Below are 21,620 nucleotides of genomic sequence, written 5' to 3'. Positions count from 1 at the left end.
TGTGTGTGTGTGTGTGTGTGGGGGGGGAGTATGGATGTCTAGGGTGTTAAAGGGTGAGAGGTTAAACTAGCGGGGGGTGATTTAGTGTCTCCCCTCCTCTTCTGCACCCCACCGCAGAGCTTCCCCTTCCCTACAGAGAGCAGGAACAAACAAGCTTGACGAAGTCTGTCCGTCTGCATGCATACACACACACACAAAATACTCACCTGAGGTCTAGATTAGCCTCCTTCCATAGAAGATCCATTAGCCTCAAAATCTGGAGTGTCAACATGTCTTGCCTTAGGTCTGGGAAAAGGAGAGGGAAAGATTGAGAGTGAGTGAGAATGAAAAGAGAAAAGGAAAGAACTTCTAAAGGAAAGTAATGTGCTATTAAAACCAAAATGCCTTGGAAACATTGGCTGTCAAACATGTCAGTAAAGCTTACTTGACAACTGAGAAACAAGGGACTGATTGTATTCCCTCCTCATCATGACCTGGTGATATCTTTTCATCCCTCCATCCCACCCATCCCCTTTTGTACCCTCCTTCCCAAACCTCCCTCCCTCCCTCCATCCCTCCTACCATCTCCGTTCTTGAAGATGATGCCCAGGGTGTCTCCCCCCAGCAGCTTGTTGTTGTAAACAATCCACAGCGGCTTCATCTTAGAGTCCATGTACCGACACTTCTCCACACTGAGGGAAGAATGAGGGACGGAGGGAGGGAGAGAGAGTGAAAATGAAAGAGACAGAGTGAAAGAGAGGAGAAAATGTTAAAACCGAAAAAAACAACAACAACAAAATCTTTTTCATGTCTGAGATCCAAAAGTAAACATGCTATTAAGGATGGACCGCCATTTGACAAGACCCAAGATTTTTGGCACCTGATATGATTCAGTACAGAACTGTGAATTCTCTCACAATACCAACTAGCCAATGAAATAGTAGTAAAATTCCCCAGGGACCCTCCACTTTGTGCAGCACCGCCTTACTTGATGCCGGACAGCAGGACACTGGGGTTGAGCGGCGAGTGCAGGTCTGACAGAGTCTCAGTGTAGCCGCTCTGTCTCAGACAAGTCATCATGGCCTCCTTGGTCAACATGGCCTCCTTGGTCTTACTGCGGGCGTTCTTGATGGTTCCCAGCTTAATGAGCTCGTTGACCGATTTTAGCTTACTCAGGGCTTCCACCTGGGGGGGGGGGGCAAGAGAAGGGAAACACTGTCACAATGGGACAATGATGATATTTCAGAATCACAATGGTTTAATTGTGGAGAGAGAAAGAACATAACATTTATGATCTACACCCCACAATTTAACTATTGTGATATTGTCACAATTTACAAGGGGTGAAAAAATAGGGCAACACATTATACAGGGTTAAGAATCTGCCAAAAGTGGCCTTCAGGCAGCATACCTAAAAAGATTGATCAGAAATCACTGTAAAGTAGTCCCAAGTGTTTCAATCTCATGTCATGTATTGGACACAATTTGATTCCATATTTCAGAGCCTTTTAACATTGTAAACCAAAAGAGACGTTGGGAAATGAGGCCCATGTTTCACTAAATTATGCCTTCAACAATACTCAAATAAAATATTTGGCTTGTCATGACATCCGCATGGATCAGCGGGCTAAGTGTGTACCGTAATCTCGCAATGTTGAGTGTAAGCACCTCCCATCTTTCCTGTCTGTCTCCACTATGAATTCTATCATAAAGAAGAAATGCCTAATGAATAATGATGTCATTTAAAGACATTCGGCTTGTCAAATACACATGAAGCGCGTCTGAAGATTGAAGTGCTTCACCGTTTCACCAGCGAACTTGTTATTGACAGCTTAGCTCATTCTTCTGAAACAAACCGAAAATGTCAGCATTGCCATCCTCAGCCATCTCCCACAGTGTGTGTGCGCTCTTCAAAACAGGAAGTGGCCAGATAAATGACAGCGCTGAAGAGGAAGTGAGAGGAAGCGTCCAGAGGAGTGACTGTCAGAACCGACGCTGTAGAGGGCAAAGGTTACGCTGTAGAGGGCAAAGGGGTCAGGCTGTTGCCGCTCTGACAGGCTAAAAATACCATCAATCTAGCCCCGTCAGGGTTGACAATGGACTAGTGCTATTCTGGTCCCCGAACAGGGGCTAGGAGGGGAAGAGAGCGAGGGAAGAAGGTAAGGATGGGTATGGAACTGAGAATGGGGGCATTAACAGTTAATACAGGGAAAAAGTAGTTGACAGCTTGAGAAAGGACTAGGTGGCTTTAGTGGAACATGTCAACATGGAGCGTACTATAAAGCAGTCTGTTTGAATGATTGTGTGTGAGTGTGTGTGTGTGGATGAGACAGAAAATATGTGAGAGAATGTGTGTGTGTGTGTGTGTTGGCGTCCTACCTGTTTCTTTAGGACCTCAATATGAGGGATGCTGCCTCGACAGTAGGCTTCCAGGATGAGGGCAAACTGGACAGAGACGGCCGGCATGTGGATCTCTGACCTGCAGAGGGCAGCAGAGAGGAGGCACGGTAAGAACAGAAACCTCAATAGAACCTAAATCACTTTGGTCAAGTGTTGCATTTCTCTCTTTCACCAACACACCATCTCTTTCACTTTCTTTCTGATGTGCAATTGCGTACACACACACACACACACACGCGTGCACACACACCGGAGGTGCCAGAAGAGGAAGTGTCCTATCTTGCGGTTGCCCTGAGCGCGGTCCAGGAGGAAGCGGGTGAGGGCACAGTCGTAGTAGGGCTCATAGCGCAACACCTGCACCAGCTGCAGCAGGTACTGGGACAGCTCCTCATTGCTGTGGGGGCGGGGGGAGGGTTGGGGCAGAGAGAGAGAAGCATGATAAGAGGTTCACTGGATGGTAAGGGATGGCTGCTTGCTTTTTACCCCTCTATATTTCTATCTCTCATTTTCAACACTTTTCTACTGGATTTCAAATCACCACACATATCAATATAGTTTTGAGTTTCATTTGCAGGAAAAGAGACACCAGACAAGACAAATCAACTGACTGAGTATGATGCAGGAATTCACGTGTATTCTATTTAAAATGAAATATAAGAGGAAAGAGGCAGGGGAGATTTGAGGAGGGGGTACCGAACGACAGATGATGATGTGAATGCAGGAGGTTAAATATGAGACAATGAAGCATTGAGGAGGTGAGTGTGTATTATATAATACTTGTGTGAGGGTGGGTATTCATGTGTTTACCTCATATCGCGCAGGCAGCCCACAGCATACTCTCTGACATACTGGTCAGGGTAGTTGAAGTCCAGCAGCTCCAGAGCATCTCTGGGACTCAGCTTGGGCCAGATCTGAAGCAGCGCCTGGAGCTGAGACACACACAGACAGAAGCACACAGTGGTAACTACACAGCTCTTGTGTAGCTCAGTGGGTAAAGCATGGCATTAAAAGCAGCCTTTAAGTTTAAGCATTTTAAGTTTGATTACTTGTGGGATGACCCAAACTAAAATATATACACTTGTGGTGCTGAAAATGGCATACTTAATAATTTGCATAATTTAGTTTAATTTGCCGTCAAATCAGCTACTGGGAAGAGCCACTGTATCGCTCACATTTATCTCATCTGTCTGGATCTCCACATAGGAGTGTACACTGAAATCTTTGATCTGAAGAGCCCATACACTCACATGGAGAGGTGGTATTAAGCTGGAAAAAACCCTAGAGGTGTACACACTTGCCCCATGCAGATGACTTTTCATCCAAACCATGTAGTTTTAAGTCATGACATTAACTGCTTTGACTTGACCATTTTCAACTCTGCTGTCATCAGATCGTACAAATGGGAAGAATTGCCGTGAACGCTTAACAGGCATAAACCAGTAGCATCATTAGGGAGTTATAAGCATCCGCCCCCTCTGGCTAACCTGAGCCATGTCCTCGTGTTTGCTCCACTTGACGGAGAGCAGCAGCTTGGGCAACGACTGGGGGAAGTTCTCGCGGCAGTCGTAGCGTAGTGTCCAGATCAGATCCTTCTCGTTCTCACACAGCTGAGAGAGCGGGTCGCGCTCCATGATCTCCTTCAGCTCTATGTGGAACTTCTTACCCCCGCGACCCTGAGGGGGAAAGAGGGGAGGAGGAGGAGGAGGAGGAGAGGGGGTTGGTTGGGTTGGGTCGTTGATAGTGAGGAGAAAGAGGATGGAGAGAGGATGAAAAAGATGAGGAGGGGATAGAAGAGGAGAGGAGGTGAGAGGATGAAGATGAGGAGGAGATAGAAGAGGAGAAGAGGTGAGAGCATGAAGAAGATGAGCAGGGGACAGAAGAAGAGAGGTGAGAGGACGAAGAAGATGAGGAGGAGATAGAAGAAGAGAGGATGAAGAGGAGGAGACACGAGGTGAGAGGATGATGGGGGAGATGAAAGCATAAAGATGAGAAGGAGACAGAGGAGGAAGACACAGGAGGATCATCAGAAGGTGGAGCAGCAGTAACAGCTGGAGACCACAAGATGGCAGCAGTGTGTAACAAAGTATTGAGCGCACTTCCTCACAATTCATCTACAAACCAAGGATGAGCATTGTATGTAATTGTATGAGTTTATACCAAGTGTGTGCTTTTTGATTCAAAAGGGACAAAGTGCTTTTAAGAGCCAACAATATAAGTGAACATTGGTCCCTGATATGCTGAGAGAGAACAGATGGTAAGTCAACCTTTGATTTGATTTGATTTTTTCCATTTAATTTGATTTAGTGGAAATGGCATTCCATATAGATTCCATGTAGATCTAGGAACTGATGCACAAGTTGACACATACAGTAAACACAATGAACGCTGCTGCTTGTAGTTGGTGATAATCTATAGTTTCACACACACACACACACACCCCACATTAAAGGGTCGTGTTCAGGCATGCCCTCTCCATAACATGGAGTTACATAACTGGCTGTAACCCGCCCACCAGTGGCTTTTGGGTAGAGGGGTGGCGAGACAGGAAAACATACAAGTAATCTGATTACAGTCTCTGGTTTTGAAGGGGATTGACAGATTTTGCTGCTACACCCTGCCGAAGTGATAACAATGGGTTTCCTAGGAAACTAGCAAACCCCGTCTGACGCACTTGGGCTCTGCTGAAAAAAAAAGAACCCAAAAAAAAAAACAAAAAAAGGCTGCGGGGTGCTGTGTGAGTGAGACAGAGACAAAAACGAGATTGAGGAATGTGCATGTTTGAGAGGTCATACTTGTGTGGGATGTGTGTGTGTGTATGTGTGTGTGTGTATGAGTGAGAGAGAGTGAAAATGTACAAGGCAACAGTAAATGTCGTCCCAACAAGTCCCCCATCTGGGCTAATCAGTAACAAATACGTCACCTTGTTTTGACCAGCCGCCCCCCATGGGCCAGTAAGTGTCATTTTGAAAATGCCAGAACGCAGTGGTAAGATCCATTATTCCTCCAAGTTTCATCAAAGTTCAAATAATGATGTCTGAGATATCGCATCTGACATTGTACATACCGCCAATCTGCATTTCCAAGCATGTACGCATACACCTTTTCTCACAAGCGAGTGTTTTATTGTATATGTTCTGCATGCATATGAATGTTTCCGCATGTCCACACAGTTATCCTCTGTATCAACTCACCATGGTTGCGCAGTCACTTGCTCTGGCGATCTCCGCGGCTTTTTCCAGTATCTGCAACGGAGTGAGTGAGCACAGTGTGAGCGAACACACACGCACTCGTACATCACTGCCAGTTAGAGTACATTAAGCAGGCTGAGCACGTCCTGCTCCTCTCATGGTGACACCCACCACTTCATCATAATCACAAGTTACCATTATGAAGAGCACTAAGCCAAGTAATGACGAATTCATCTGCAGTCAATCTGTAAAAAAAAAAGGGCCGCGGAGCTCCCATCCATTCGTCACGGCTTAGACACAGTGTGGCAGAACAATGGCATCATTACTAAAGGAGTGTGTCTCGGTGTAGGAGGCTTTTGTGAGCGTGACTGCAGTGAGGAGGTGTGTATACATATGAAAATGTTTTTATTGGGGTGCCCAGCAGCTGGAACCAAGGTATTTTCTCTGAGTGAGGCAGAAAGAGAGTACAATGGTAGATTACTCTGTGTGTGTGTGTGTGTGTGTGTGTGTGTATGCACGCGCACTCTGACCTTGTCGAAGGGGGGGAAGATGATGGGGTGCGGCGAGTACTCTGGGAAGTGGATGTGCAGGGCTGTAGCGTTCTCAGTGTATGGGTTGGTCTGGATGGTCCCAATGGGGTTCAGCATCTCTTCAAGTTCATCTGGGCAAGACGCACACAAACACACACACACACTTTAAGAAACAGGCAGTTGAGGAATGCATTTGCAGCAGTAACCAAAGTAGAAGTCCCCAGGATAGGCAGGATTTTCTAAACAATTCCTCTTGATGGTGGAAAAACAGTGCAGCAGCAAGCATGAAAAATAGTGGGACTTCTAAGATTGGTTCCATCTGTATTCACAGATATAAAGTAAGTGTGTGTGTGTGTGTGTGTGTGTGTGTGTACCAGGAAAGGAAGACCAGCTGTGCAGGATGATATCTCCGGTCTTCAGCTGGCCTTTGTAGTCAAACACCATGGTGTTCACCCAGGCTATAGGGTAGTGCTGGGATAGAGAGAGTGGGAGAGAGAGAGAGAGAGAGAAACAGGGGTGGATTAGAAATGAATGAGCATAAAGATGGACAATATGCAAGAGACTGACCTTGAGGATAGTGTGAGTGTGTGTCTCTGCACGGGTGCACATGGGTGTGCAGTGAGTGTGAATCAAATCGAAGGCCTAGTGCGGTTCCATGCACTTTTCATTGCGAACTGTGGGTCATGTGGACGGTATCAAGTATCAGAACAAGCCCGTCCCTTACCACTTTTCCGGCCTTGCGGATGGTCTGGTACTTGTTGAGGTGGGCGTTCTTGGTGGACTTCTGCTTCTTGACCTTGTCCATGATGGCGTAGACGGCGAAGCAGAGGCGCGTCATGCGCGGCAGGTCGCACACGGCGATGTCGAACTCCAGCATGCCGTCGTTCCACGCGTGGTCCGAGCGGCCGCTGCTCTCGCTGCTCACCGCCGGCTTGCACAGCAGCTCCGTGCCGTGGAAGAGGCCCGCCCTCACCTGGACCTGGGGGGTGGAGGGACAGCGAGGGGGGGGGGGGGTCTAGTGTCTGATGATCCACAAGCTGGCCTGCTTCAACATTTTACAGCCAGTAGTCATGGGACAACTGCTGTGACTGGAGATTGTGTGTGTGCAGTGAGGACGAACACAGTTTGCCTTGCTTTATGGATGTGAAGAACACCGACAGGAGCTTACCTTAGCAGTCTCCTCTGCATTCACCTTGCTGCCTTTTACTAGGACTATCTTAAACTGGCTGGACACGTCCCACACACACGTCTGTACTTGCTGCAGGAGGGAGGCAGAGAGGGAAAGTGAGAGGAGAAAGAGAGAGAGGGAGAGTTGTAATGAGCGAGCGGGCGGTAGCATAATTTACCGTAAGAATAACACAACATACTCCAACACCCTGGCTCTTCGCACCCACTCATTCATGGCACACACACACTCGTGAATAAACACGCACAAACACATACAAACACACACAGAATGTGTGAGGGTCAGGCAGGTCATTCTGATGTCAAGCCAAGTGGATTTGCGAGGGTCAGCAGTCAGCAGGACAAACACCATCACATGACGCCTGGAGCCTACGAACATGACTAACTAGCACACTTCCTGCTGCTTGCTGCCTCTGTGTGTGTGTGTGTGTGTGTGTGTGTGTGTGTGTGCGTGCATGGTGTTGTGAATGTCAATGACTGAGTGCATGGCTAATTTTGATGTTCTTGTGCATATGTTTGAAGGCATGTGTGAGTGAGTGTGTAATTTGCCTCTTGTTGGATGAAACAGGCTATATTTGTGCGCGCGCCTGTCTGTGCTAATATCATGTGGTTCCATGTACTGTACCATCACAAGAACACTCTGTCCTTCTCTTCTCTTGCTTTGTTTTGACCAATTGCAAGTCAGCCTTTCTGCAGAGCGCCCAATAACAGGAGGGCTTCTCTGCTGAAAATAAATCTCACTTCCTGTCACAGCCAACCATCCTTCCACCGCAAGACATCGCTGTCTGGCCACAATCTCTCTCTGTTTCTGTCCATCCCCATCTCCATCTCCCTCCATGTCACTGCTGCTTTCTACATTTCTGTCTTCAACCTCCATGTCAGGAGTTTATTCATTTTATCTATCATTTTATGTCTGCGTTTATCATGTATCATGTTTCATGCATATTCAAATGGCTCTTCCTCTTCCTTTCCTTCATACTTAGAATAACTGAGTTACGTTGCACAATAGTCTTTGTGTCTATTTAGCAGTTCTCTTTCTCTGGATTACTAAGCAAGTAAGTAACTCTCTCTAGTGTCTCTCTCCTGAAAAAATCAAGCAAGTAGGTTCCAATAGTACTCCCTTCTAACGCCTTAACTCATATTGTCCAGTTGCAAATATGTAGTTAATGACAAAATGGGGAAGTTGGGTAAAATCGGTTGTTTTTACTGTAAACCCATGATAATTATGTTTTGATCAGCTGGAGACAGAACAGAATTTTAAATAACTGTTCCAACATTTACGTAAGTAAACGTAATATGTAATATGTTTGATATGTGGATGACACCTGTATTATTTACAAGCTTTCAAAAGCGCACATCGGCGTGCGACAACAGTCACCATGGCACCAGGCAATCAAGCCCCCGGGAGACTCGCTAACGAGGGCCAATTAAATTCTACCTGACCTTTAAAATGCGGATGCACACATCAAAGAGTGAAGCCACTGTACACCTGCCAGGGGCGGTGTACAGTGGGAAGCTAGCCACGTCTGCTGATGGCAAGGTTTGGTAAGGGTGGGGCAGACCTGTTCAAATTCACTGAGAGCCCTGCCTCGTAAAAGGCAGGTGGCGTGGCAACTGCCGAGCGCATGTTTGCTCGGTAAACTTCCACACCTGCCTTGGTGCAGTTGAATCAACCAAACCATGGAGCTTTTGCTATTGGTGAGACGAGAACACTGACAACAAGAACACAAGTAAACATGGGGGAACACCACACTGTTCCCTGGTCTGCTTGAGAAAACCTGTTTTCATACGTGCATCAACACCAGCACTTTTATCTTGGAGTGTGTTAGCCAAATATCGTAATGCCAAATAAATCACTTACCAAATTGCAGACAAAATGAATAATAGCAGTGTATATTTGACACCTCAAGTGTCAAATATAATTTGAAACTGTAACTGCAACAAAAGTAACAATTTGACCCCTGATTCAACGATAGGTGGAAAAAAATGAGAGAAGACTTGAGGACACCACAACACAAAAATCTACATGTATTCACCCACACACATTTTGGGACTCACCGTGGGACCCCTTCTCTTGGGAGGCAGGGGTAAAGGTGGGTTGGACGACTTGCGGGTAACCACGGCTCCGATGGCGGAGATCTCCTTGTCAAACATGGTCTTGACGGTGCTGGTGTGGACCAGGGTGAGGTGGGGTGACTCCTTGGTCTGCATACACGCCCGGATGTACTGCACAGGAGACGGGACAGGAATGGAGGATTAGGCTATGTGCAACACTGAAGAATCTGCAAGCACAGGAAAAAAAGCTAGGATGCCTTGCACACTCAAGTTGGGCCATATTATGCGAAAGTTGAACTTGCATTTAGTTAATTATACACTTAAAACAGGGCTTTGTGACGCGAGGCACAAGCATTAACAGGAAACCGCGCAAATGCGTTACACTGGAAATGAAAGCTCCGTGCCAACACTCTGAAAAACTCCCCAGTTAAAGTACCTTTAGGGCAGAGAAAGGACACAAGCCAGAACAAGCAACACATATGCACATATGACTGCACAGCTTATCAAAATAATAGGTAGGCTGCACACAGACAGGAGCCGTGATAAGCCCTGTCCAATGTAGAGATGACAAGCTTGTTGTAATGGCTTTGCTGTCTGGAGAGCAACAGGGAGAATGCTTCCCCTCACTTTTCTATCACAGCTTGAGCCTCATGTTGCGATGCCCCATTTAAGTGAATAATAAAGTAAAAGCCAGTGTGTGGCACAACATTTTTTTTTCTCTGCCTGGTGTGCACATAGTCTGGATCTCTGTTGCCTGAATCTTTTCTGGAACAGTTGAAAGCAGGGTACACATAAACACACAATCCCCTTTCCCCACCCTTACCTGAGACATTGTTGAGCCATCAGCCAACCATCAAGTGGTTCAAGCCCATTAATTCTTGTTTACATTTAAACTTTCCCCTGTCAGACCTGACATTGTGTCAAAGCCTCTCTCATCTTGGGAACAAATGTCAGGCTTTGATGGCTTGGACTGTTACGGTCACATTGATTTCACATTTTAGGACTTTTTAGAACCGTGTCCTAAGCACAGTTTTTGAGGATACAAGGACAAAAATCTGCCATTTATGAAGAACCATCTCTGCTGTATTCCATTTTGGGCATGATACGGACCCAGGAGGTGACACGTCAAAGTTCCCGCTATCAGTCCGATAGACCCTAATCCCAGATGAATCTTACATGTCTCTTGAGAAAGGTCAGTAGATCAAAACATTGAAAACATAAAAAAATACAATCACCTATACCTCCTGTTAAATGGCCCTGTCGATTTCTATAGTGACCTAGTCCATTGCGCGGCCACCAACCTTGTACTGAATGAGCGGGTGGTCTCCGCAGAGGAACTCCAGACGCTGGCTGACCCTCAGTACATACTGGCCCCGCCGCGCCTCCTCCTCCGGCCCGTGGGTGGTCAGCCACTTCCTTAGGGCCAGCTCCATCAGCTCAGTGGGGGTGCAGGATGGCGGCACCTTCAGACTGGCCGAGTCCTGCAGGAGTAGAAAGGAAGAGAGAGAGAAAGACAAAGAGAGATTTCTGAAAATGTTCATTAGTGTCAGATGCTCAAATTGTAACCCAGGTGAAATAATGCTGAAAACAACATCTGCCGCAGAGATCAGTGTTCCTGGGTTCCGTTTCAAGGGAACTCGCACCTTGCCGAAAAGATGAGAATGAATGAGATCCGGAGCAGAGACAAGTGTTCTCGATGACCTGCTGGTGGCCTTTCTGCTGGGTCACATAAGAAAGCCTGAAACATGTTCTGCAACGCTTGTTTGCTGAACTCAATAAGTCTCTTGTGCGCGGAGAAAAGGAAACGAGCAATAGCTGGTGCTATGTATACACGTCTGGACGAGGTAAATGGAGATAAAGTGAGGAAAAGAGAGAGCGAGAAATGGATGGATATGGTGAATTGAGAGGGTGTGCTAAAGGTCAGATATATATAGCAGAGTTTAAGATACAATCCCATACCAACAGGCAGCTTACATTTTATTCAGCTAGAGAAACCTCTCTAAATAGGCATGTGTGCGAGCAACACACACACACATACAGTCACTGAGCTCTTACTTGGACATTCATGTGTCCTTTTCTGGCTAATTTGAGTTCACGCTCCAACAGACTGTGCATTAAAATACCTAAACTGCCAATGAATGCATATGTTCAAGTCTTACACACATCACCATAGTGACTAAATCTAATGTGTTCGAGTGCCACACTGAGGCCCACTGCGCCGTCCTATTTATAGCATAATACTGACCTGATACCTGAGAGGAAATTATAATTTCCAGAAGCCCACTGGAAGTAATTCAACAAAAAAAAGAACCTCCTCCATCAATAATGAACAATGATGAACGGCCATCCTATGGTGAAACTAGAAAATCTGCAGCACATAGCTATGCTGAGAGTACAACTCTCAACATAGGTTTAGGACGTGGTTTAGGACATGGTTTAGGACATACAGTGCGTATAGGACATGGTCCATGGGGACGTTATGTTAAAGTTGAAATTAGATTGGTCCCCTTTAAGTGGTTGGTTGATACTCTGTCCTCAGTGAGATATGGATGCTAATGCAATGTGGGACCAAGGCTGTCTTAAGACACTGGTGTCTGTCACAGAAAGAAATGAGACGACAACAACAAAGAGGGTTAACCACCAAACCCGGGTCGTGTTCATACTACATCACTAAAACACCCCACCACACTTCCTGCCCTTAATGTGGCTTATTGTGTCTGACCTCCTAAATAGGACTTCCTGCCAATGTCCACCTGAGCACAGGGGCACAGATGGCCTGTTTGTGTGTGTCTCTGTGTGTGTGTGTGTGTGATGTTGATCAAAGCTGATATACAAAGGTCTGGTGGGACACAACCATCTGTTTCAATATTAAATCACATTATTTTTATAACAAGGAGATAGAAAGATGGAGAGAGACATAGACAGATGGACGGACAGAGGCAGAGGGAGAGAGAGAGAGAGAGAGAGAGAGAGAGAGAGAGAGAGAGAGAGAGAGAGAGAGAGAGAGAGAGATTCATTTTAATCAGAGTGTTTTCAGTCCCTTGAGCTGTCATGCTAATATGTGTGTGTCGGGGAGGATGGCATAATTTCACTGATGGTTTTGACCCACTTAGTGGTGTCACATGGCTCGCTAGTTGGGCTCAGTCATGTGACCGCCGCCTATTGGGGAGCTGCCAAGTGTGGGCAGAAAAAGAGGCAAGGCTACATGTGTCCACACTGGTATAATCACATGGATCTATGGCTACTCAAGCACAGCAGGACACCGAGGTTCTGTGTGAGCCATGCTGTCATTACATGTCTTCATTTGGCGTACATCATTTTTAAACTAATGTTAAACACTGTGGTAAACCTAATCAAGTTTACAAATGCTGTAGAAAAGGTCTGTTCTAGCTCAATTGGGAAAGTAATGAAGACAAGACATAATAGAGTCCTTCACTTAAGTACATAAATTAGCCATCAATCCCTTGTAATTAGCCATCAATCCTTTGTAATTAAGTGCTAACTATCTTCCAGGGAGAGCAAGTGTCCCTTCCAGCACAATGTAAACTATCCCAGCACCACTGCATAAATGCGGGGCTGTTTAAAGGAGCCCTATTATTATATTTCTTCAATTAATATACATATATGATTAAAGCCGTTTAATGAAGGCAGTGTTAAAAGTTGATTGTGTTTTAGTGAAAGGTCATTGCATCGTCACAAATCTGTCTGTTTTTACAGGCAGTTTTGGACCAACTCTAGTCAATGCATCACAAAACTATGTATTGCTAAAAGTTTGCATCATAGAGACCATTTTTCTCTTGAGCCATAATACTGTATATTTGAAAATAAAATCATGATGATGGGATTTTTTGGCCTACAAACCAATTAAACAATCAGTTGCCGAACGGACACAGAAGAATTGTCATTAACCAATGGGCTGCTGCCTCTCACCTGAGACTGGTCGAAGTGGATGATGACCTTGAGGTCGGCGGGCCGGTCGTTGAGTCCGTCAGTGATGGCCGCCCCGGCCCCAGGCTCCAGCTGCGGGGAGAAGCAGGCCTGCAGCCACTCGGTCCACGTCATCATCTGGACGCACTGCATCCTCTCCTCGCTGATGCGGAACATCTTACTGCGGAAGTCCTTGACCTCCTGGTCCTGTAGAGCGTCTAGCTCATGGAGACCTGGTGGGGATTTGGGAAAAGGCCATTGGCAAAGGGTTGCAAGGAAGCAGCAGGATATATCATGGTTTCATTAAAGTTGACACAGAATATATCATGGCAACTCTTTGTAACAGGTAATAACCTAAAGTGCATTGAAGAGTGTTATGAAAATGGTTATAGAAGAACTTTCAGAAAGCGTTAAAGTCTTCATGTTATGAGAGCTCAGTTTGACAAAAATAATCATTATGTCTTAAGGAACAAGTATGGATCCTGTACACTCCCATGACGTACTGTGACGATGACCTACAGACCTAATTAATTATCAGTTTATTTGAATGTAATTTCAGCTCTCTGGCTTCCTAGTTGATCATCTGCCTTGGAGAATACAGTAATATTAGGCTATTTGGCCTGGCAGTTAACATTAGCAACCAAACCGCAGCGTATAGCTTTTAACATATTACATACTATACATTCGTAGCGGCATTGCTTATAAAACAATGTGCATTATCATAAACTAGTATGTGCTATCGGCATCACTGTATGGCAGCAGTCCATACAATCTAATCAGTGAAGTACCACAGACTTTTTATGGGTTATAGACAATTTGTATAAAAGTGTGTCTTGTGAATGATTGAAACCTCCAATTGCAGATTGAATTTACTGACATGTACAATACGACCCAGGTGGTGTCTCCTCTAGATGTAAAGCTTGATCTTATGCTTTGATTTTGATAAAAAGTGAGTGTTTGTTCATTGTCTCATGAATAATTAATAATCAAATTAAAGAATGCAGTCCACTGCATAGGAATCTGACTCTAAATGGAGCAGTCTGATACTTGCTAATGAAATAGTCAGGCTCACTGTAAATTTTCCTCTTGGGCTTTGTGCAGGTTGACACCCTGGTATTACACAGTGACAATTATCTGCCATGTTTGATTAGTGGTTTTCGTGTGTAAAATTAGCTTCTCAAAAGTACCTATCTAGCTTGCAGTCACAACAGAAGGTTACACTCCCACAGTGAGGAGGAGGATGGTGCGTTTGCCAGGACCAGGAAAGGTGGGACAAAAAATGCAACCAATGATATTTGCCATAATTGTTGATGTAAAACACAAAGAATTTCACCCAATTCTAAGCCGATTTTGAAACCAGGAGGAGCAAGTCGAGGTTTTGGTCATACCATGTTTATTTAAAATATCACGAAACCCTGATTTTCCATCTATATTCAAACCAATTTACAGACCAAATGCCTCATAATAACCACACAGAGAGCTGGGAAATTTTGTTTTTCCAATGGAATGGCCCTTTAAAGTACAGGCCTTAACCTTCATGCAAAATTCACAACCACCTGTGGGACACTTGATGCCAGACAGTAGCACCTACTGGTAATGAATGTTTACAATGGATTACAAATGGCAATCTCTTATGGGATTAGACCAGAGCCTCTAATATTCACACTAACATCAAATGCCAGGGGTATAAAGCGCTGTTAGGCTGATCGTATCTTCCTGTTCCCTGTTGAGTTTTTTTCCTTTATTTTTTTTAGGAAGGGTGCTGCACAATACTCTCCTGGTAATGAAAACAACATGTTGACATTTAAAGCCATTTAACATTCATATGACCCTCAGCGCTCAAAGGAGGGCTCTGGACCACATTAGTTGGATTTTGTATGTGTGCAAACCGGTTTGTGTGACTGCATTTGTGGAGAGAGGGGGAAAAAAAGATTGTTGGCAGTGTGTGAGTGTGTAATTGTCTATTACTGTGCACTGCGTGCGGTGTGTCTGTATGTGTGTGTGTGTGTGTGTGTGTGTGGCCGGTGCCTGCGGGGTTCCTTTTCAAACACCGCTTTTCCCTGACAAAAGCCTTTAAAAGATCACGTCAGACCAAAGTGGAGCCAGGAGGGAGAATATCAATATCGTCTGGGTCTCCTTCGATTAGTGTCAGAGCCCCTTCCCTCTCTCTTTCCCTTTCTTCCTGTGGCCAGCAGCCTGGAGGACTTCCATAGACCCCGGCTATCTGAGTGAGAAGAGGCTTGGAAATGTGTGTGTGTATGTGCGTGTGTGTTTTAGAGAGCCAGAGGAAATGGGTGGTTTTGTCTGTAATTGTGTATTTCTAACTACATATAACCACATACAACATCAATTAATGAAGTTTTCATGTGAGTGTGCTTGTAGTTGTGTGTATGCATGTGCATGTGTGTATGCCTCTTCATTCAACTACATCTAAGGCCAGGATCACACTTTATACAATGAATGTGTGACTCTCCGACTGAAGTGAATTCATTTCAGATAAGAGAATCTGTTACCGCTGCATCATTCACTGCAGATGCATTGCGCTGCATGTGCTGGATTTATTCCATTCATGCATGCGTTACCTAAAATTAATGTTGTTTTGCCCTGATTATTGCTGGATCTTGTTGAACTTTTCATGATGAAAAGACTTCATCAGTGGATCGGTGGATCATAATCATGTTTAATCAGTTTCATCTCAATACGTTACAGCGATGGGATCCCTGCGTAGAACTCGGCACACAGTTTGAGTGTCTGAGTTTATCATGTCAAAAGACTGGGCTTTTTTGCCGGTGGGGGTCTTTCCTTACAACGGTGCTCTGGTTTGTCTCCCCTTTGCTCCCCTCTAGGGCCTAATCTTCAACAGAGATAATACTAAGTGACAGGTGATGGAACAGACATCAGGAGCCTGTCCAGTCAATCCTCATGCTTCTCTATCAGATAGCCGGGGTGAAGATAGGAGCCAGCTGCAGATGGGCCTCAGATCTGACAGCTAGGGTGAACGCGCCGAATTGGAGAGCTATGTTGGCGTGCTGGAGGTGGTGCTTAAGTGTGGGTGTGTGTGCATGCGGGATGATTTACTGTCACACTTATCAACTGTAAGTGCTTTTCTTTATCGGCAGGGTCGAACGGGGACAGCGAATGATTCAGTCAGAGGGAGCAAAGTGTGTGAGAGTTTGCATGACTGCCACCTGAAGTTGAGGGAAAGGTGAGCATTTACCTCGCCGTCATTGCAAATATACCAAGCGTGAACAAAACGCTGCCTCACCCTTGCCGATGAGCACGCCGATCTTGGAGTCCAGCAGGCGCTCCGCCCGGCCACAGTTGCGTGTCACCAGCTTGAGAACGGGCAGGAAGGGGCGGATGTCGCACAGCCGCCTCGTCTCGTCCTCCAGCTCCTCGTGCACGGCCGCCTGGTTGACGCACTCGAACATGTGGCCCTCCATCTCGCCCAGGGCGGGGAACAGCGGGTACGACTGAGCCTGCTTCCATAGGAGCTGCGAGGGAGGGGACAGATTTAGTTGGTGCATTGTGTGAATTTGGATTGATTGCTTACCATCTCTTTTAGGTCCTATTACATAAAGTCAACTTTTCAATTGAAAAAAGAGCCTTGTTTTTAGCTTGACGGCCATTTGTATATGAGGTTATCCAATAGTTTTAGAAAGGGTTTCATAAACCCTTTCAGGGTTGTGGAGTCTTCGCAACTCATGGAGGACTGTCTGGAGGACTGTAATCCTTCATCTGAAGTAAAAACATAACTAACCACAAAATTGGAGTTACCAGGTTTTAAAGTTACAGTGGCAAGAATGCAAGTTTTCTCAGAAATGTGAAAGATGCATGAAGAGCAACAACAATAACATGTGTGTAATATACTGACAAAGCAGTATGTTCCATGACCGGGAACAAACATGATGACGCAGCTTCTGGATGAGCCAATCAGGATGTGAATCATGTTTCCACTAGCCAATCCTGGCATGATTCATGTGTCTGTGTCCCCATAGCATAGTCACAGGGTTGGGTGTCAAAGCGTGTGTGTGTGTGTGTTTGTGAGAGAGAGTGTGTGTGTGTGTGTGTGTGTGTGTTCATCTTGAGGTTACAGAGCTAGGTCATTACATGCTGGAACAGGACACATTTGCCCTCCAAACAAATATTTTCTTCTTAAGAAACACTCATGATTTTATGCTAAGCTGATCATATCTCCCCCACATTCCCAGAGGCTGAAATAATCAAATAATCATAAACCGCTCTCAAAATGCATTGAAGATTTCATTATTTGATTGTATAATGTCCTAACAACCAAATTACCTGACAAACCTCTTCAAGAAAAGTACTGTCGTGGTAAATGTTATTAGTATTTATTGTGTATTTAGTGCGTAGATTGCTATCTAGCCAAGAGCCACGACAAGTCATGAGTGGAAAAGCAGACGTTATGCAGAAGTTATGACCAACGATTCCCTGGAAGTAAAACGTTCTCTGCTTTCGGTGAAATGCCGTGCCAATATTTTGTTAGTATGAATGAAACACGCTCATTCATAACCCCGCTCTTCCAGACTGCATGATGAATGATAAGAGTCTGGAAAGAGGGCTGTGAGCCGGCTGATAGGGCCTGGATTATTTTATTTTATTTATTTACCAGGGACAGTGCACATTAATCAACATTTCAGTTTCCACATCAATGTAAATGTGCCAGAGTTAGCTAATGAGCTAATTTTCATCTGTAGTCCCTGGGCAGGTTATTACAAATTAGTGGCCTAATGTTATCAATACAATGCTTCAGCAAGCACTACAGTACGACACAATACAATACAATACAATACAATACAATACATAAATACATTACAAAAGTAACAGATATATGTAAAAACAATGAGAGTATGTAAAGGCAGTGCCAGAGATGAGGTAGTATGATTACTCATGATTGCAAGTTTGGCTTGCTTTAAGCCATCTCTTAAGTTTATGTTTAAAGGTTAGGTAATTAGTGCTCTCTCTTAATTCAATAGGAAGACTATTCCAGTAGTGGGAGGCTCTGACTGAGAAGACTGTTTGCCCAAACTTGCTACGTCTGTATTGTACGACACAGTCCCCTCTGGTAGTTGCCCTTGTTGCCCTGCCGCTATTATCCTTCTGCATTATAAACTGACTCATCGGGGGAGGTGCAAGCCCATGTAAGACCTTAAAGATGAGGCAAGCATCTGCAAAATGTTTAAAACTATCAAAATTAAATAAATTGTACTTTTGTACTATATGGCAATGGTGATAGCTATTGGCCTTTCGGTCAAGTGTTTTTAGTGTCTGTTTGTAAAGGGACTCAATTGGTTTCAGCATTGTCATGCTTGCTGTCATGCTTTGTTGTTAGGTATGGTCTTATATGCGTAAAGTTAGCCAGGTTGAATTTGATAGTACTGGCCACCTTTTTAACATGCTTTTTAAACGACAGATTCAAATCTAAAATGATTCCAAGGTATTTAAAATCAGACACCACTTTGAGCTTTTCTCCTTTAACAAAAACGTCAGGTTGATGAGTCTCTGTAGGTTTCCGTGAGAAAAACATACAGACAGTTCTGTTTATGTTCAGGTGTAAACATGAATTGCTTAACCAATCAGATACATGGACCATGGCTGCAGTTAGTTTGTTTGCAGCTTGTTGTTTGTTTTTAGTATGTACATAAAGAACTGTGTCATCAGCATACATTTGTTTGTTGACAGATGGGCAGACTAAAGGCAGGTCATTAATATACAAGCTGAACAAAATAGGGCCCAGTATTGATCCTTGAGGAACACCAATGTTACAGTTAAGGTATGTTGATTGAGTATTGCCAATACGCACACTGCTTCCTATTTGTTAGATATGAATTCATCCATTTAATGGCATCAGTGGAGAAATTAAAAAAGGATAGTTTTGACAGGAGTAACTCATGGTTCACAGTATCAAAAGCCTTCTTTAAATCCAGAAAAACTGCACCTATTTCACCACCTTCATCTAATTTTGACTTTACACTTTCAAGAAAGTAGCAGTTGGCTGTTTCTGTTGAGTGGTTGGTGCGAAATCCGAATTGCATTGAGTGCAGAGGGGTATGGCCCATGTTCAGGTGAGCGGTCAGCTGCTTTGCTACCCATTTCTCGGCCACCTTGGACACTACAGGTAAAATACTGATGGGTCTGTAGTTTCCCACAGTTATTTGGTCACCAGCCTTGAAAATGGGTGTTACAACAGCTGACTTCCAGGTGCTTGGGAAAATTCCTTGCTTAATTGACAAATTAATCAGATGAGCAATGGGGCAGACTAGGGCATCCTTACGTGATTTAAAAAAATGTGGTATCCAAACCATAAGCATCCTTTGCTTTTGACTCTCTTTAAGAGCTCAAGATGTTTACCACTGCTGATTCAGATATTTCTGTTCTTCTAAAAATTGGTTTAGGATTAGGTTAGAGGAATCCTTCACCCCTTAGAAGAGGGATATCAATCTTATGCGACTGAACTCTAAGACCCCTCCTGGCTTCCTTGCCACCGTCTTCTCTTTCAGTGTCTAGAATGGTGGCAGAAGAAGACTCGCTCTCCCCGCCTTCGCTCTGTCTCGTCATGCTTGGATGGCTCATAATTTTCAAGAGCTTCCCACTGCTTCTCTCCTTGCTGACCCCAGGGGAATGAATTTAAAGATATCTCACATGTGCAAGCCCACACACACGTTCCTGCATGTACGCGTGCCCAAGTAGGCAGTAAACGTGAACTTAAGGAGCCTGAACACTGGCAGAAAACTAATTTATCATACAGTAGCATGAAAAACAGAAACGAACAAACACATTCTTTATTGTTATGAGCCAATATAAGCCAGACAGAGTGACTTCTGTAAATCAGTTTATATCTTTGGTCACGTTAAAGGGCTGCTAGAGCCAGCGGTGATTTGGAGAAAACGTCAGGCAGACATTACATACACACACACAGACTGACTTATTGTTTACTATTCAGAACAACCGCTTCAGGCACTATTCAACACTGCGTGCCTGGGGAAAACATGTTCTCTCTCTCTCTGTGTGTGTGTGTGTGTCCATGTGTGGCACATGTTTTCCAAGACTGCCAGAAAATATGAAAGAATGCTAAACATCAGCTGAGAGAAGGTCATAGTCCCTGAAATAGACCGGCACCTAAATCACATCAGAGGGGCCTAAAAAAAACACAAAGAAATAATTTACCTACAGACGTTGACAGTAAAACTGCTATTGGAAGAGTTATGCTCGCAACATGCATTCCTTGAAGCTTTGTGTTTTACAAGAAATAATTCTCTTATTATTTTCAAAAAGACACATCAATGTCCAATGACCTCTGACCTCCATTTAACCAAGATTAGCTGCAGTTGCACATGATGTCATGAGCTATTTGCATGGTGAGAGCACCAGCCACTCACAAACAAAAACACCCAGCAGCAACAGCCACCTTTGTCAAAACAAGCATTAGACAATGTCTAACTGACCAGCTGCGTGTGTGTGCGTGTGTCTGCGTACATGTAAGTGTATGTGTGGAAGCTATAGCTTGTTTTTTTCCTTATTAGGACAATAGCCCAGAGGTATGTAACATCAAGATTGTTGCTGCAGTACAAACAACAAACAGAGCAATCAATCTAAGCTCTTCTGAAGTGTGTTATGGAAGTGAAAGCAATAAAACTATGGAAAACAAATTGTGTGTGGTATTACAATAACCATACAGAATAACTCTACCACCCAACCATAGATACACATGTCCTGGCTAAACGTCCCACATGGCACTTTCAAGAAACCAATAGTCCAAGAGAGATTGCTTTTGTTGTGTCAACCAGCAGCACAATGTGGCTTCAACTCTAACTTAGGCATGAAAATCTGATTTCAATCCAGTACTGCCCCCACACGTCTCCCGCCCAAGTCCGACTCACCAGTTTGATGTGTTGGATGGTGGCCTCGCGTGGCACATCCATCTGGATGTAGATACCGGTGGGCAGCAGGAAGTCCACAGTGATCTGGTCTGGGGCGTGGCCGGCCAGGGGTGAGTGGGCCGCCCACATGTCCAGGAGGTCCGTCATGGCGGGAGGCATGGCAAGGGGCGCCACACACCACCTCAACCATAAGGACCTGGAGAGAGAGAGAGAGGACAGAGGAAGGTTAGGCAATGTGCAACCTTGACAATGGAGAAAATGATTAGAAATATATCCTAATTTCATTTATTCAGATGCGTTTGGTTCTCAGTAGGCCTCTCTGTTGATTGAAAGGAGTAGGCAACATTGGACTGTAGAGTGCAAAGGCTAGGCTACCTGTGAATTAGCCTTAGCAAACTTAATGACAGAGGAGAAAATGATAGTTGAGGTCAGAGAGTGCTGACAAAATAACAATT

At 44.7% G+C, this 21,620-nt stretch overlaps 1 protein-coding gene across 4 annotated transcripts in view; it reads right to left on the bottom strand.

The window, feature by feature from the left end:
* pik3cb (phosphatidylinositol-4,5-bisphosphate 3-kinase, catalytic subunit beta) overlaps positions 1 to 21,620 on the bottom strand; it is a 55,372-nt gene that overhangs the window by 8,452 nt on the left and 25,300 nt on the right. For 3 of the 4 annotated variants that reach the window (XR_011784545.2, XM_078284017.1, XM_071897233.2), the window contains exons 3-19: positions 21,166 to 21,361; positions 16,530 to 16,758; positions 13,268 to 13,497; positions 10,639 to 10,818; positions 9,341 to 9,508; positions 7,266 to 7,355; positions 6,822 to 7,076; positions 6,472 to 6,568; positions 6,098 to 6,228; positions 5,571 to 5,621; positions 3,864 to 4,052; positions 3,187 to 3,308; positions 2,630 to 2,773; positions 2,359 to 2,458; positions 968 to 1,164; positions 562 to 671; positions 207 to 285 (exon numbers count right to left, since the gene is read on the bottom strand). Coding sequence is in view for 3 of the 4 variants with exons in the window: in XM_078284017.1 (XP_078140143.1) it covers positions 207 to 285; positions 562 to 671; positions 968 to 1,164; positions 2,359 to 2,458; positions 2,630 to 2,773; positions 3,187 to 3,308; positions 3,864 to 4,052; positions 5,571 to 5,621; positions 6,098 to 6,228; positions 6,472 to 6,568; positions 6,822 to 7,076; positions 7,266 to 7,355; positions 9,341 to 9,508; positions 10,639 to 10,818; positions 13,268 to 13,497; positions 16,530 to 16,758; positions 21,166 to 21,324 (2,531 nt within the window). In the remaining variant the exon portion in view is untranslated. Of the gene's footprint in view, positions 1 to 206; positions 286 to 561; positions 672 to 967; positions 1,165 to 2,358; positions 2,459 to 2,629; positions 2,774 to 3,186; positions 3,309 to 3,863; positions 4,053 to 5,570; positions 5,622 to 6,097; positions 6,229 to 6,471; positions 6,569 to 6,821; positions 7,077 to 7,265; positions 7,356 to 9,340; positions 9,509 to 10,638; positions 10,819 to 13,267; positions 13,498 to 16,529; positions 16,759 to 21,165; positions 21,362 to 21,620 lie in introns of those variants that run through there. The other variant, XM_078284018.1, reaches the window with a different exon arrangement.

The sequence above is a fragment of the Centroberyx gerrardi genome, chromosome 6 (genome assembly GCF_048128805.1).
Source record: "Centroberyx gerrardi isolate f3 chromosome 6, fCenGer3.hap1.cur.20231027, whole genome shotgun sequence".
NCBI classification, from domain to species: Eukaryota; Metazoa; Chordata; class Actinopteri; order Beryciformes; family Berycidae; genus Centroberyx; species Centroberyx gerrardi.
This window is presented reverse-complemented; position numbering and strand designations above follow the sequence as displayed.